At 45.5% G+C, this 15972-nt stretch overlaps 1 protein-coding gene across 2 annotated transcripts; it reads right to left on the reverse strand.

Annotated features, from left to right (window-relative positions):
• Window positions 1-267: 267 nt before the first annotated feature.
• On the reverse strand, window positions 268-3676 carry cdkn1bb (cyclin dependent kinase inhibitor 1Bb). 2 transcript variants are annotated; one of them, XM_078416453.1, is made up of 3 exons: window positions 3198-3676; window positions 2665-2799; window positions 268-962 (listed from the first exon to the last, which is right to left on the reverse strand). In XM_078416453.1, the coding sequence occupies exons 1-2, from the start codon at window positions 3670-3672 to the stop codon at window positions 2675-2677; spliced, it is 600 nt and encodes a 199-aa protein (XP_078272579.1). In that variant the 5' UTR covers window positions 3673-3676; the 3' UTR covers window positions 268-962; window positions 2665-2674. The 2 variants fall into 2 exon arrangements, with proteins under 2 accessions (XP_078272579.1, XP_078272578.1); XM_078416452.1 differs by having other exon boundaries at window positions 269-996.
• Between the last annotated feature and the right edge of the window lie 12296 nt (window positions 3677-15972).

Here is a 15972-nt window from a genome sequence, read left to right on the forward strand (position 1 = left end):
CAGCATTGACAAATCCGCTGCAAAGATAGGACATTGACAACAATTAAAGTATTGAATTAAACATTCAAACCACTGCACAGACCAGGCGACCTTCCTGACCGTAGATGAGGCAGCAATTCACTCAACGTTAACTCGTTAGTAAATCAGCATCTGCACCCTCTTGTCCCTCATGTTAAGTAGTTCATTGTCATTAGTAACACGCGAAACAGCTGCACACACCTCAGTTGTGAATCACACACTTAAAGAAGGGGGTAATGTACATTTTTCTTTATTTGATTTCACGATGCAAAACAAAAGTCAGCATCTTTTCACACGTTACAAAACAAACAAAAAGAGAAATATAACCAATACAAGGCAGAGTACAAGTCTGGCTCAGGACGCTTTTTCTTTCAGGCATGGCCTTATATTATGATAGGCAAAATAGAAGAGAAAAATCTACATTAAAGCATTTCCAAATGCACATAAAAAATGCCACCTTGGCTTAACGGAAAATTACCTTCTAGAATCCAAAACAAAAACATCAATTCTTTTTAACATAAATAAGTTAGTATAATTTCTCAGTGTCTTTACAAAGTTATGTACACAGGTACATTAGAATTTTTAAAAAAAAATTTTAAACATACAATACACAGGTATTGTAGCTTGGCAGTTTTGAAACTCCATTGGAGAACTACTTTGCTGCTATTCAAGTCATATTTTTTTTCTGAACTTTTAACAAGTTTCCATTCCTCCCCCCCCCCCTTTCCCCACCAAACTGGCTTATGTGCTACAAAAAAAACCCTATATACACAGGTAGTAAAATCAGACAAGTGATAAGGAAGAACCTAATTGCACTGCAGTATATCCATTCTAAAATGGGCGGTTTTAGTGTTCACTTGAGTTCAGTGCTTGGACACTCTCCACCATGGGAGAGGCAACGATATGTGTCTGTGAGGAATGGATCCCTCCACCTGTAAGCACTGCTGTAGATGAACAAGGAAAAGAGGATCATCATGTCTGAAACAAGGAAAATACAAATTACAGTTTAAAACCAAGTGTATTTTTTCCCCCCAAAAATGGAAATACAGCTCTAAACAATTTATAATCTTTTAACCCAGCATAATTTGCATTGACAAAACCGCTGGAGTAACTCAGCGGGTCAGGCAGCATCTGTGGAGAACATGGATAGGTGATATTTCACAGAGTGCTGGAGTAACTCAGTGGGTCAGGCAGCGTCTGTGGAGAACATGGATAGGTGACGTTTGGGGTCGGGACACTTCTTCAGACTTCTGTATTTTCTTTCTAATTGTTTTCATTACTTAGATCTTAATTGGCACAGCCGCGCTGTTCACTTCAAGCCACCCATATCGAGTGCAGCTGTCCAAAAGTTGCTAAAGCAACCGGTGATTTGAAGCAAGTAACACCGGGAGCAATATTAATTTGGTCTTCTCCCCACTGAAGACAGTAACTCACACCCCTTCAGACTTATTGCATGTTATACATTGCCCTTCAAATAACCTACAAAAACATCTATTCCAGGCAGCATGGCAGACATTTACTGCAGAACACACGAAGTTACGTTCAGTTGGGGTGTTGTAACGTTTCAATGGATTAATTAGTATTATCGGATTAGCAAACAATAATTGGCATTGCAACTTTCAAAGGCCATTTCTAAACAAGTTGATGTGCTCTCTAGTTGTGGGACCATTGGTGAAGGGAACGAGGTGTCGTGTTTGACAGCATCTGCCGACAATGGCAGCCCTTCTTCAGTGGAGTTTTAAGAAATTGGATCCGAAAAATCAATCAAAATACCAAACGGTATTCGACTCGAGACAAATTGTGAATATTTCAGCATCTGCAACTGATTAAGTGAAATATTTCGCAAAGATTCAATGCCAAGTGAATGAAATGTCATACCGTGCTATCTGGAACAAACCATAAACGTAGCGTACGCGACATTTCACCAGTGATTTGAGAATTTTATTTTCAACGCCCCGGTTTGGGCTTGACCATGTATGAATGCCGGTATCTTGTCCACTGCAACCACTATTAATTCGGTTTATTGTGGCTAGCCACTTAAAAGCTTCCTTCCCCCGGTCATGCACACCTACCCCACCCGCCACCTCCTTGTAATATTTAGTCTAAAGGGCCGGGAAAGGAATGTAAAGGCATTAGGTAACATGTTGAGATTATTTAAGGCACTTCTCTGGACGTTTGCCCAAGGTGCTACAGCCGATGAGATAAGTAATATGGCGCACTTTATGGTCAGGTTTTAAATGCGATTATTTTAGATCAGGTTGGCCGGACAGAACAAATGTTCTTGTGGTTATACACTGATATCATTCTGTTATTACAATAATTGGGCAATAAAGTCTACAGTATTAGGTGGAGTCTCGGCGACGTTTCGATAGCCTGGCAGGACTCTCCTGATTGTAGGCATTGTTATTTGAAAACCAGCTGGAAATAATCACCTTCGCTTACGTGTCGTTTTTCGAATTAAAGAAACATTAGTGACATTACAATCCAGATCAACTTCAAATCCTCAACTTGTGACCACTAGGCCAATTGGTCAAAGCACTATGTCCCCTCTGCTTTTGCTACAGTTACACCTTCAGCCTCCGACTTTTAAAACCGCACGAAGATTTCATTCGCCCACGAAAACTAAAAGTCGTAAATAAAAACTACCTTGTGACTTTTATGTTTGATGTCCACGGGAAATCGTTTTTTTCGGCGTCTTCTCTAACGTACCCGCACTGCGAGAATTTGTTGACCAGTCTGTTTCTGTCTTCGCATTGAACCTCTTTGAGTCTGGGGTGTCATCTACAATTACACACAACCACAAAAAAAACCCCCATTAAAACACAACATCTCAAATCAGGATGTCAAAAAAAATGTCGAGATCATTTCTGTTCTGACTTGCCCCGTGTTTACCGGAAATAGTCAACTACATATCAACAAAAACACTAAAAACAATAGGGACGTTTGGTTCATCTTATTATTATTTTTTAATATAAAGGCCCCCCTGAAACTGTAGTATCCCTTTTCAAACGTAGAGGGATTTAAGAATAACCGCTGACAATCCAAGGACTGCAGGTTCCGCGTGAAATGCAAGAAAATTACTGGTTGGGCGAATTTTTGAACGTGCATTAAAAAGGTCAGAAAGGTCCGTTTGAAAATGGATCCTGTGGCTTTTAACAGAACGTATCTTTGTCACCTACCGCCTGACGCAGACCGCTTACGGGAAGCGCTGCACCGCTCTGTGAAGTGCCCGGTTGCCTCTGTGACCGGCTCCTCCCGCTGTTGGTTCTCTAAGTCCGTGTCCCCCGAATCGCCCTGAAGCCGAGTGCCGGTGTAAACTATCGCATGGTTCCCGTTCACATCAACCCCGCACTGCTCCGCCGGTGACACTTGCTTCCTGGACGGGCGCCAGTAAAAATTAGGCACATCTTTGCGATCCACGGCTTCCCATTTGTAATTTCCATCCAAAGGCTTGTCCTTCTCGAAGTCGTAGTTCCACCTCCCTCTGTCCTGCTCGTGAATCTCCTGCTTTTTCAGCTGCAGGTCTCGGTTTAACACGTCGTGGTCTACGGCACCAAAGAGGCTGCGACAAGCGGACGGTTTCGCGTTCCCTGGTATCTGCGCTGCCATTAGTTCCAGCGATGGACTACCATTAGAAATGCGTACGTTTGACATTTTTCCCCCCTTCGTAACACCCCCCCCCCTCCTCCCCTCCCCTACCCTACCCCCCCCCCCCCCCCACTCCTCTCCCACCCTCCCTCCCTCCCCTTCTCGCTGCGAACCGTACACAGCCCCGACAAGCAGCAGAAATGCAAAGCTTTGCGCGGCCGTGCAAGTCTCGCCGAAGCTTCAACACGCAGAACCAAAGCAAAAAAACAAAACCCCCGCTAACAACAACCTATCTCCGCAAAACCCACTCTCTAGTAAGGCGGAAAAAAACTGGCTTTTTTTCAGTTACCCAATATGGCGAAGGAGGTTGACGAAGAGGAAACCGAGTGACGGACAGGGAATTTTAAAAAGAGAGCCCCCTACAATTGGTCAGAGACGTGGGGCGCCGCCCATGGTCCCGCCCGGCTGCACCAGACTTGGGATCCCGGGCAACCAGCGAGCTCAGCCCAGCCGCCAGCACAGAGCAGTGATCTAAACGCGCCTGCTTATTCACAAGCAATCCTCTCCCTCTCTCTCTCTCTCCCTCTCAGCGACTCCCCCACCCTTCCCCCGCCGGCCAGGGGAGAGAGAGAGGGAGGGAGAGAGGGAGGAGAGAGAGAGGGAGGGAAGGAGGGAGGGAGGGAGGGAGGGAGGGAGGGAGGGAGGGAGGGAGGGAGGGAGGGAGGGAGGGAGGGAGGGAGGGAGGGAGGGAGGGAGGGAGGGAGGGAGGGAGGGAGGGAGGGAGGGAGGGAGGGGAGGGGAGGGGGGGGGGGGGGAGGGGGCAGGCGCCCGGTGGTGTTAGTGGCAACGATGAGACTCACCAGCGCCGCCCTCCTGCCAACCCCCGCAAAGACAGCCCCGGTCATATCCCACCTGACCAAAATGTGTAGGAAAGACATGCAGATGCTGGTTTCAATCGAAGGTAGACACAAAATTGCTGGAGTAGCTCAGCGGGTCAGGCAGCATCTCTGGAGAGAAGTAATGGGTGACGTTTCAGTCTGAACAAGGGTCTCGACCCGAAACGTCACCCATTCCTTCTCTCCAGAGAAGCTGCCTGTCCCGCTGAGTTACTCCGGCGTTTTGGGTCGTGATAGTACCTGCCTCAACTACCTCCTCTCCGGCAGCTCGTTCTAGACACCCACTACCACCTGTGTGGGGAAAAAAGTTGCCCCTCAGGTTCCTATTAGATCTTGCCCCTCTCACCTAGAACCTGTGCCCTCTATTGTTTGATTCCCCTACTCTGGGTAAACTACTCTGTGCATTCGCCCTATCTATTCCCCTCATGGTCTTCTACACCTCGAAAAGATCACCGCTCAGCCTCCTGCACTCCAAGGGAAAAAAGTCCTAGCTTGCCCAACCTCTCCCTGGAGCTCAGGCCTTCGAGTCCTGACAACATCCTTGAAAATCTCTGCGTCCTTTCTATCTTAACGACTCCGTCCCTTCCTTTCGTAGGGCGACAAAAAATGAACAGTTCATTCACCCAATCTTCTCCCCCTGATAATTTGATACACCTCTCTCAGATCAAATGTCATCTGGAATATTTTCCGCCCGATTGCCGATTTCCTGCCGGAGAGGAGGTAGTTGAGGCAGGTACTATCACGACAAGACCCGATCATTAAAATGAATTGTTTTAGAGTAATAATAAAACATTATTGCGCCGACTGATTATTGCTAAAAAAAAATTTAAAACATTTTGCAGTGAGTCCGATTGTATCGGCGCTGGCTACGTTGTTGACTTATTACAAAGAGGTGCCCAAGGAGTTAATATTCCGGCGGTTATATTTTTAAATGCGCTTCCCTTTTTCGCGCAATGTGAAGTAGTTTCCATTTTTCTCACAGGATATTTTACTCTTGAAACATGGACTTTATGCTCCCCCTCCCCCAACACTGATTGTATTATTCTGGTAGATTGTTTCTCTGAAAGTCCACCGGAGGTTATAGCTGAAGACGACATGGACAAATTGTTCCATTCTGCGGGGGGAAAAAAACTCTCAAGACGGGTGCGAGGGATCTTACACCGTCCACTGTGGACATTTTGACCGGCAGTTCGTGGCTCGCTTCAACAGGACTAACAGGTGACCTGCACAATCCTTGCAGTTAAAAAAAATAAATAGCCCTATCGCAACTAATGTACTGGAGTCACTCGGCGGGTCGGGCAGCATCTCTGGAGAACATGGATAGGTGACGTTTCATGTCGAGACCCTTCTTTAGATTCATCAAGCCCCACATCGCAACCATTGAGAATTCCTTACATGCGCTTTAAAATTGTGTTTTCAACATTTGATGCTGAAATGTCTATCCGTGGTAATAATTGCAGGCGGGCGGAGCGTTTAAGATTAATATTTTGGGTGGGGGGTGTACGGAACGAGCTGCCGGAGGGGGTAGTTGAGGCAGGGACTATCGCAACGTTTAAGAAGCAATTATTCAGGTGCATGGATAGGACAGGTTTGGAGGGATATGGGCCAAACGCAGGCAGGTGGAACTAGTGTAGATGGGACATGTTGGCCGGTGTGGGCACGTTGGGCCGAAGGGCCTGTTTCCACACTGTATCACTCTATGACTTCATTAGACACGGGGGAATCTATTTCAAGCCTCATTCGAATCCGAATGCCACCTTCCGCCTACATTCCTCCCTCTAGCTTCACAATTCTCAACTTTTTAATCCTGTTTTTTTCACACCATCTATCTTTTCATCTCTGGCCTTTATCCAATCATCTGTCTATCACCCCGCCCCCCCACCCCACCTGTATCTACCTATCACTTGCCAGGCTTTGCCCGGCCCCTACTTTCTTCCAGCTTCCCCTCCCCCCCCCCCCCCCCCCCCCCCAACCCCACAATCAGTCTGAGGAAGGTCCCAACCCGAAACGTCACCTTTCCATGTCCACGGAATCAGGGGATATGGGGAGAAAGCAGAAACAGGGTACAGATTCTCGATGGTCAGCCACGATCATATTGAATGGCGGTGCTGGTTTGATGGGCCGAATGGCCTACTCCTGTACTTATTTTCTATGTTTCTGTGTCCTCCAGAAATGCTGCCTGACTTTCCACCACTTTGTGTCGTTTGATCGCCATATTAATATCGGCGCTTTTAAAAACTCCGATACTGCGCGCATGAAAACCGCCTGATTTCAACGTGCAGTTAATCTGTATTTATATATAAAACGAATTGTGAATGAATTCAACGCTTTCCACGTTAATAGAACCGTGTTCACTCAGAATTAGACAAGAACGAAATATCTGTGCGGTGAGCGCAGACAGGAAATTAAAACCTCGAAAGTAATTGCTACAGAAACTATTCTGAAACCTATTTTTCAAAGACCCATTTTTGTCTGATATGATTTAGAAACAACATTCTCATTCTCATTCTCAAAACACTTCAGACAGTTTTTATATCCTTGCAATCAAGGGCAGCAATCTATCGCGGTGGAACGATTACCTGATAAAATTACAGAATCGTTTGCAGCGTTTAAGTGCAAGAGACACAATGTCAATAACTGTGTAGGAAAGAACTGCAGACGCTGGTTTAAATCGAAGATAGACACAAAATGCTGGAGTAACTCAGCGGGACAGACAGCATCTCTGGAGGGAAGGAATGGGTGACGTTTCGGGCCGAGACCCTTCTTCAGACTGAATCAGACCATTCTGAAGAAGGGTCGTCACCCATTCCTTCTCTCCAGAGATGCTGCCTGTCAATAGACAATAGACAATAGGTGCAGGGGGAGGCCATTCGGCCCTTCGAGCCAGCACCGCCATTCAATGTGATCATGGCTGATCATTCTCAATCAGTACCCCGTTCCTGCCTTCTCCCCATACCCCATGACTCCACTATCCTTAAGAGCTCTATCTAGCTCTCTCTTGAATGCACTCAGAGAATTGGCCTCCACTGCCTTCTGAGGCAGAGAATTCCACAGATTCACAACTCTCTGACTGAAAAAGTTTTTCCTCATCTCCGTTTTAAATGGCCTACCCCTTATTCTTAAACTGTGGCCCCTGGTTCTGGACTCCCCCAACATTGGGAACATGTTTCCTGCCTCTAACGTGTCCAACCCCTTAATAATCTCATACGTTTCGACAAGATCCCCTCTCATCCTTCTAAATTCCAGTGTAGTCGCTCCAGTCTTTCAACATATGCTTGCCTGTCCCGCTGAGTTACTCCAGCATCTTGTGTCTAATGTCAATATCCCTTTGATTTCACACAGTTACATTGTTTGCAAACCTCCTGCATTAAATATAAACGCATTTCACTTTCTCTTTAACATTGTTGGGGAACATTCGAACGGGTACATGGATAGGAAAGGCCATGGGCCAAACGCGGGCAGGTGGGACTAGCGTAAATGGAGCATCTTGACCGGCATGGATGAGGTGGGCCGAAGGGCCTGTTCTCGTGCTGCATGACTGTATTTAGGGGGAAAACAATAATAATCGCTGCTTGCTTCCCACTGCGGTATCACAGATGCACTTTTAAAAACAAAATCCCTGCCTTATTTCAGTCGGGTGCCTCGACTATTATCGTTGCCAGCGACACTTAAAAAATGATAATAATTTATTATCCTGCCATAGCCTCGCCACAGACGACCGTGATTCGCCAAAGGATTGTTCAATTAATTCACTGCTTCAAATAAATACATTTCAACCCCATTGCACCAGACCGGGATTGGGATGGGAGAGAATGGAACGAGGCAATATCAAATCGTTACAATGCACACAACTACCCTCAATAGTCAATAGTCAATTTATTTGTCACATACACATAAATGTGCAGGGAAATGAAAAATTACCCGCAGTTCAGTCAGAGAGTTGTGAATCTGTAGCATTCTCTGCCTCAGAAGGCAGTGGAGGCCAATTCTCTGAATGCATTCAAGAGAGAGCTAGATAGAGCTCTTAAGTATAGCGGAGTCAGGGGGTATGGGGAGAAGGCAGGAACGGGGTACTGATTGAGAATGATCAGCCATGATCACATTGAATGGCGGTGCTGGCTCGAAGAACCGAATAGCCTCCTCCTGCACCTATTGTCTATTGATAGATAAAGGGAATAACATTTAGTGCAAGATAATGTCCAGAAAAGTCAGATTAAAGATAGTCTAAGGGTCTCCAATGAGGTAGATGGTAGGTCAGGACCGCTTTCTAGTTGGTGATAGGATGGTTCAGCTTGTAGTGGGTCTGGACGCGGCAGGAATCAGGCAAGATGCCTGAGACCACATATCATTGAAATATTCAGCTGAACCACTCGCCGCTTGTTTTTCCGCCGAAGAGGTTTCGAATTTTCTTAATTGCAACTGAGTGAAATATCACTTTTGCTTCAACTCGTGGTTTTCCTTATTAATTATGCCTGCAGTCCCATTTCTGTAGTCACGTTCCAAAATAAACGCGAGGGGGTCTAATTTAACACTCAGTTGATGTGAATCTGACGGGGGAGATTGTATCGGGCGTTGTTGAGCCGAACTTCTCCTCGGCAGAAGGTGGGATACGCTTGAAGAACATTCTCCCAGTTAGATGCCAGCGGTGCAGCGAGAGAAAGAGGCCTGGTATTTATTTATTCTGCCTGATAGTGAGACGCAGGACAGTTTCGGACGCAGTACTTAATATTTCCACGTGGGGAGGATCAGATCAAGCCGGATCGCATTCGTTTTGATTTGTATTCATTTACGTTACACACGAGTGCAAAACACAAAGTGCTGGAGGAACCCAGCGCATCAGGCAGCATCTGTGGAAGGAATCGGCAGAGGGTGGTTTGGCTCAAGTCCCTTCTTCAGACACAAGACTCCAGCATCTGCAGTTTCTCTATTGTCACAGTTCAATGGGTGCTGGATATCATTGAGTCTGAAGAAAGGTCTCCACCCAAAACACACTCTCTCCTCATATAACTGTTTGCAACTCTCTATACAAGTACATCCTCCCTAATGGATGAAATGCCATTGATAAAGCACCAGAGGTTGCTGGGTTCAGCAAATATCCCGAGAACCGCTTGTAGCAATGTTGTGATGATTGCCCTCCAATAATCTCAACTATCTTCCTTTGTACCTGGAAAAATAGTGCGAGATTTCTGCCTCATTCAAGTTAACTTCCGTGTTACCTGGGCTTGTAGGCTTAACTTATAGGGAGAGGTTGGTTTATACAGCACATCTGTTGAGCACATCATAGAACATAGAAGAGTACAGTACAGTAACATGTCCTAAGGCCCACCATGTCCGTGCCAAATATAACGTCAAGATTCAAGTGTCCCCCAGTTCCTTGTCTCTCCATCACCCACCAGTGGTTCAGGCTGGGTATTGGCTAATGGTCAGCCATAGTTAAGCAAGCTATCTTCAACCAGACTGGACTTATATATGCTGAATTAGATACTGGAGTGAGCCTTTAACAGAGGAGCAAGTGTTGATGAGTTGTGTGGGGAAAGAATGGTTGAAATGTTTTTTAAAAACTTTTTTTTTTAAACCCTACCATAACCTTGTTAAAATAAATTGTTATGGTCAGTTGTAGGATATGCAATTTTGTTTGTTTGCCTTCAAGGGAACAGTTAAATATTAATTATTTGAAAAGGATATTTAACACAATTTAAACACTACTAAGTGATAAGAAACTAGATACCATCCAAAGACAAAGCAACTTGCGAGATTGGATCAAAAAGGCACAAAGTGCTCAGTGCCTCCACTCGAGGCAAGGCCTGTTTCCTTTGAACCGTTGCAAGCAGAGTGCTGCGTATCCCCAAAGCCAACACCTCCACACCAAGCGGGAAGACGGTGGCATGGCAGCACCACCACCTGCATATTCCCCACGCCACCCTGATTTGGAAACAAATGAATTTTCATTCATCACAGTCAGATCAGACCACACCTGGAGTATTGTGAGCAGTTTTGGTCTCCTAATTTGTGGAAGGACATTCTTGCTATTGAGGAAGTGCAGCGTAGGTTCACGAGGTTTAAGAATAAGGGGTAGGCCATTTAGAACTGAGATGAGGAAAAACGTTTTCAGTCAGAGAGTTGTAAATCTGTGGAATTCTCTGCCTCAGAAGGCAGTGGAGGCCAATTCTCTGAATGCATTCAAGAGAGAGCTAGATAGAGCTCTTAAGGATAGCGGAGTCAGGGGGTAATGGGAGAAGGCAGGAACGGGGGTACTGATTGAGAATGATCAGCCATGATGATCACATTGAATGGTGGTGCTGGCTCGAAGGGCCGAATGGCCTCCTCCTGCACCTATTGTCTATTGTCTATGTATCTATGTAGATCCAAATCCTGCCATTCCCAGACAATTACGGGACCATCTTAACCAGAACGACCGCAGTGATTCGGGATGGTGGATCTACCACTCTTTTTCCAAGGACAGGCATCGACATTGGCCTTGACAGCGACCATTACATCCCGAAAAATATTACTGTATTTTTAAGGCAGAGATGGATAGATTCTTGATCACTACCGGTGTCAGTGGTTATGCGGAGAAGGCAGGAGAATGGGATTAGGAGGGAGAGATAGACCAGCCATGAGTGAATTGCGGAGTAGACTTGACGGGCTGAATGGCCTAATTCTGTTCCTATCATTTATGAACATGAAAAATAATGCAAGTTTAAATAGCTTAAAATATACATGATTCGTAACATTGAGCTTATTCGCGTCAGACGTTGCTGGAGGGATGCAGTCGGTGTGACACACGTTTGCTGTCATAGCAGTCATAGCAGAGCATCAAACAGAACACAGGACAGTACAGAACGGGAGCAGGCCCTTCAGCCCACAAAGCCCATGCCAAACACCGTGCCAAGGTCAACTCGTCCCCTCTGCCTGCACCTAATCCATATCCCTCCATCCCCTGCATATCAGCAGGGAAAGCTCTTCACTCTACCTCAGTCCACATGACAATAAACTAAATTAAACTAATCAATTATAGACACAGAGTGCTGGAGTAACTCAGCGGGACAGGCAGCATCTCTGGAGAGAAGGGATGGGTGACGTTTCGGGTCGAGACCCTTCCATATCTATTCCCCAATCTAAAAGCCTCTTAAACATCACTATCATATCTGCCTTCAGCATCTCCCCTGGCAGCGTGTTACAGGCACCCCCCAACCCCCCCCCCACCCCCCCCCCCCCCACCGCCCTCTGTGAAAAACAACCTGCCCCACTCATTTATCCTCAACTATTTTCTTACAGTATTTCGTTAATTTATTAAAGTTCCTACATTAAAGTGATTACTTTTTGGAACAACTCTTCGCGGATCCCACCTCGTTGTATTCCTTTACTGTTGGTTATTTGGTTAACTATTAACAAAATAGTACACTATTCATCGGCGGTTACTGGAAGCGAGTGTGACTGCCCTCTCCATAGGGTCGGACGCCTGTGCGTGACTTTGTTTAACGTGGGGAGACTGGTGCACAGACAGCCACCACACGGTCCTTGACAAATCTGGGTCAGGATCCAGTGGCACGGAGTCAATAGACAACAGGTGCAGGAGGAGGCCATTCGGCCCTTCGAGCTAGCACCGCTATTCAATGTGATCATGGCTGATCATTCTCAATCAGTACCCCGTTCCTGCCTTCTCCCCATACCCACTGACTCCGCTGTCCTTAAGAGCTCTATCTAGCTCTCTCTTGAATGCATTCAGAGAATTGGCCTCCACTGCCTTCTGAGGCAGAGAATTCCACAGATTCACAACTCTCTGACTGAAAAAGTTTTTCCTCATCTCAGTTCTAAATGGCCTACCCCTTATTCTTAAACTGTGGCCCCTGGTTCTGGACTCCCCCAACATTGGGAACATGTTTCCAGCCTCTAACGTGTCCAACCCCTTAATAATCTTATGTTTCGATAAGATCCCCTCTCATCCTTCTAAATTCCAGTGTATACAAGCCTAGTCGCTCTAGTCTTTCAGCATACAACAGTCCCGCCATTCCGGGAATTAACCTAGTAAACCTACGCTGCACGCCCTCAATAGCAAGAATATCCTTCCTCAAATTTGGAGACCAAAACAACACACAGTAAGTACTCCAGGTGCGGTCTGGAGTCCAAGACGACCGGGGACCCTTTTCTGCTGCGGCCTTCATCCATCCGCCTTCCCAGCCGTTGTGACGCTCCACTAAAGTCAGCCGTCATCCTCCCTCCGTCTGTCCCACCGTTGAGGTCTTGGTTGGATCGTTCTTTGTCAAGGACCTCCCTCCCCCCTCGACCTTACCGCCACGTGTGACCCTACCAGGAGCGTAGCTCCAAACGGCATCGCCCTCAGGATCTCAGGACCACACGAGCTTCTCCACCGCGACAAGGTGACAACCCATGGAGAAGAGAACACGATTATTATTTTAATGAACTATTTTAAGTCAGTATTTCATTCAGTTTTTCATCAAATGGCTGTGGCCCCTCTGTTATCTGCAAGATTTCAGGATACAAAGGTTTGTGCCCTTTCCCACTGTACACAGGCAGTGGTTTTCCTTCTTTTCTCCGCTCTGAATGACTGTTTGATGTAAACACGCAACTACCAAATCATGTGAGCGTAAAGTGAATATGAGCTGACTCCATGCGCAGTGCTAATGGGGTAATTGCGTCCATAAAACATAAAGACTAAAATGTATTTCTGGTTTACAGTTTATTAGTCAGACAACTTAAACACTCATGGATGAAAACTGTAATCTCAACCATCTGATGTTCCCCTGACTTAACGCCAGAAACTTACCGAACAAGATCTTGTGCTCACACGATATATTGCATTATGATAACTAACACAGCAATTAAATGCAAGTTGTTCTGCTGAATATCTATTTGCTGTAGCAGAACATATTTGTCTGTTCTGGGGAGGTTAAATTTAATTTTTCCTCATATTATTTTGGACATGGATTGAAAATCTAAAGCAATAACATTAACCGTCAAAACGTCAAAGGCTTTGTTCCGTGCTCACCTCTCTTTTCCAGCTTTCTCTCCCCTTCTATCAGTCTGAGAAGGGTCCTGATCCGAAACGTTGTCAGTCCATTCCCTCTACAGATGCTGCATGACTTGCTAATTTCCCGGTATTTGGAAGTCAATATGGATGTGCAGGGAACGGAGGGATAGGGGTCACGTGCAGGCCCATGAAATTAGCTTCATGTTTGGCACAGACATTGTGGGCCGAAGGGCCTGTTCTTGTGCAATGGACCAGATAGCACCCATGATGGAGCTTAGTCTGTGGAATTCTCTGTCTCAGAAGTCAGTGGAGGCCAATTCTCTGAATGCTTTCAAGAGAGAGCTAGATAGAGCTCTTAAGGATAGCGGAGTCAGGGGGTATGGGGAGAAGGCAGGAACGGGGTACTGATTGAGAATGATCAGCCATGATCACATTGAATGGCGGTGCTGGCTCGAAGGGCCGAATGACCTACTCCTGCACCTATTGTCTATTGATGGTGTATATATGAACTGCAAAGATTCCACTGTATATCTTCCGGGGATCTGCACGAGTGCTTAGTTATTAGGACAAACCTTTGTTATTTTGGGCCTACGTATAACGAGACTAACAAAGTATCACTGCCGGGACAAAATGAACTAATGAAAGGGAATAATAAGTACAGAATGGAAAAAAAAAGATAATATGGCTGAATTTGTCAAAAGAAAATAATGCACTGTTGAATGAGTATGAACGTGCTTGATACGATGCATCAATTGATTTTGCAGCACCAATTGTCCACAGTAGTATCTCAAGACATTATAAAATTGGAGGGCGGCACCGTGGTACAGCTGGTAGAGCTGCTGCCTCCCGGTGCAAGAGACCCGGGTTCGATCCTGACCTTGGGTCGACGCGGAATTGGTGGGCCGGACAGCCTGTTTCCACGGTGTCTCGCAATCAATTCAATCAATTTGTCAAGCAGATACTGCAGTCCCCTTGAAAATAGTTGTAACTGGATCTATTGCGCCCTCTTGTGTAAATGGAAGCTACTGATTTCAGTTCCATGCCTTATTCACAAAATGCTGGAGTAATTCAGCAGGTCAGGCAGCATCTCAGGACATTGGTTGCTGTTAAGACTAACAACATTTATGTAAAATGCTCGATAAGCTATGAGTAAAATGTCAGATGGATAGTTGTTTACATGGTAGTGGATTTATTTCTAAAGTGAGTGATTTAATATGTACTGTACTTACTATAAGTTGGCCACTTGATTTTCAGAATAACACTGAGAGGAATGTGGACAGAACTTAGGGAGATCTGATAGAAGGATAGAAGTATATAAAATTATGAGAGACATAGATAGGGTAGACAGTCAGAACCTGTTTCCCCAGGATGGAAATGTCAAATACTAGAGGGCACCGCTTTAAGATGAGAGGGGTAAAGTTTAAACAAAATGTGCAGGACAAGTTTCTTTGTCACACAGAGGGTGGTGGGTGCCTGGAACACACTGCCAGGGGTGGTGGTGGAGGCGGATATGTTAATGTTTTTTAAAAAGCTTTTAGATAGACATGTGGATATGCAGGATCATTCGAAATGTGGTCTGTCCATTTCCATGTCAGATGCTGCCTAGCCCGGGGAGCTCCTCCAGCACTTTGTGCTTTACTCAGGATTCCAGCAACTTACTTGCAGTAGCACAACAGAACTCTGCACCTTTTGAAGAGTTGGCTTCGTTTAAATTTGGTTAATTTAGAGATACAAGCCCTTCGGCCCACCAAGTCCGTACCGACCAGCGGTCCCGGCACATTAACACTATCCAACACATCCACCAGGGACAATTTACATTTATATCAAGCCTTGTCCATCTTTGGAGTGTGGGAGGCAAACGAATATCTCGGAGAAAACCCACGCGGTCACGGGGAGAACGTACAAACTCCGTACAGACAGCACCCTGGGTGTCCAGTGCTGTAAGCGCTGTAAGGCAGCAACTCTACCACTGTGCCACTGTGCAGCAATATATTTAGTCAGAGGGTGGTGAATCTGTGGAATTCTTTGCCACAGAAGGCTTTGCCACAGAAGGCTTTGGAGGCCAAGTTTTTTCATTTCAAAAGCTCATGTAAGTCTATTGAAAGTTCCTACTAGTACCATTTATTTGATATCACTCACAAAATTTGCATGAATATTCACAATAAAATGCTGCAGGCTTGGTTGTATTTATGTGTGGTATATCTGATCTGTTTGGATAGTATGCAAAAGTAAGCTATTTACTGTACCTCAGTACACGTGACAATAATAAACTAACACCTAAAACAATTTAATTTACATTGACTCTGTAATAGGTTCCTCTGTATGTGATGTTTTTTGGTCAATTTCATTTCAACTAACGACACACACAATTGCTTGGCATGAGTCAAGAGTCTTTTATTGGCATGTGCCCCAGATAAAACAATGGCCTTCTTACTTGCAGCAGCACAACAGAATATGTAAACATAGTACTCTGTAAAC

This window comes from Rhinoraja longicauda, chromosome 20 (assembly GCF_053455715.1).
Source record: "Rhinoraja longicauda isolate Sanriku21f chromosome 20, sRhiLon1.1, whole genome shotgun sequence".
Classification (NCBI taxonomy): Eukaryota; Metazoa; Chordata; class Chondrichthyes; order Rajiformes; family Arhynchobatidae; genus Rhinoraja; species Rhinoraja longicauda.

What these genes read in the sequence shown, in the direction of transcription:
- cdkn1bb (XM_078416453.1), bottom strand. Translation starts at nt 3,672, where the DNA reads ATGTCAAACGTACGCATTTCTAATGGTAGTCCATCGCTGGAACTAATG. An exon ending in TAAGCGGTCTGCGTCAGGCG is followed by an intron (nt 2,800 to 3,197) that starts GTAGGTGACAAA and finishes GTGTAATTGTAG; the next exon opens with ATGACACCCCAGACTCAAAG.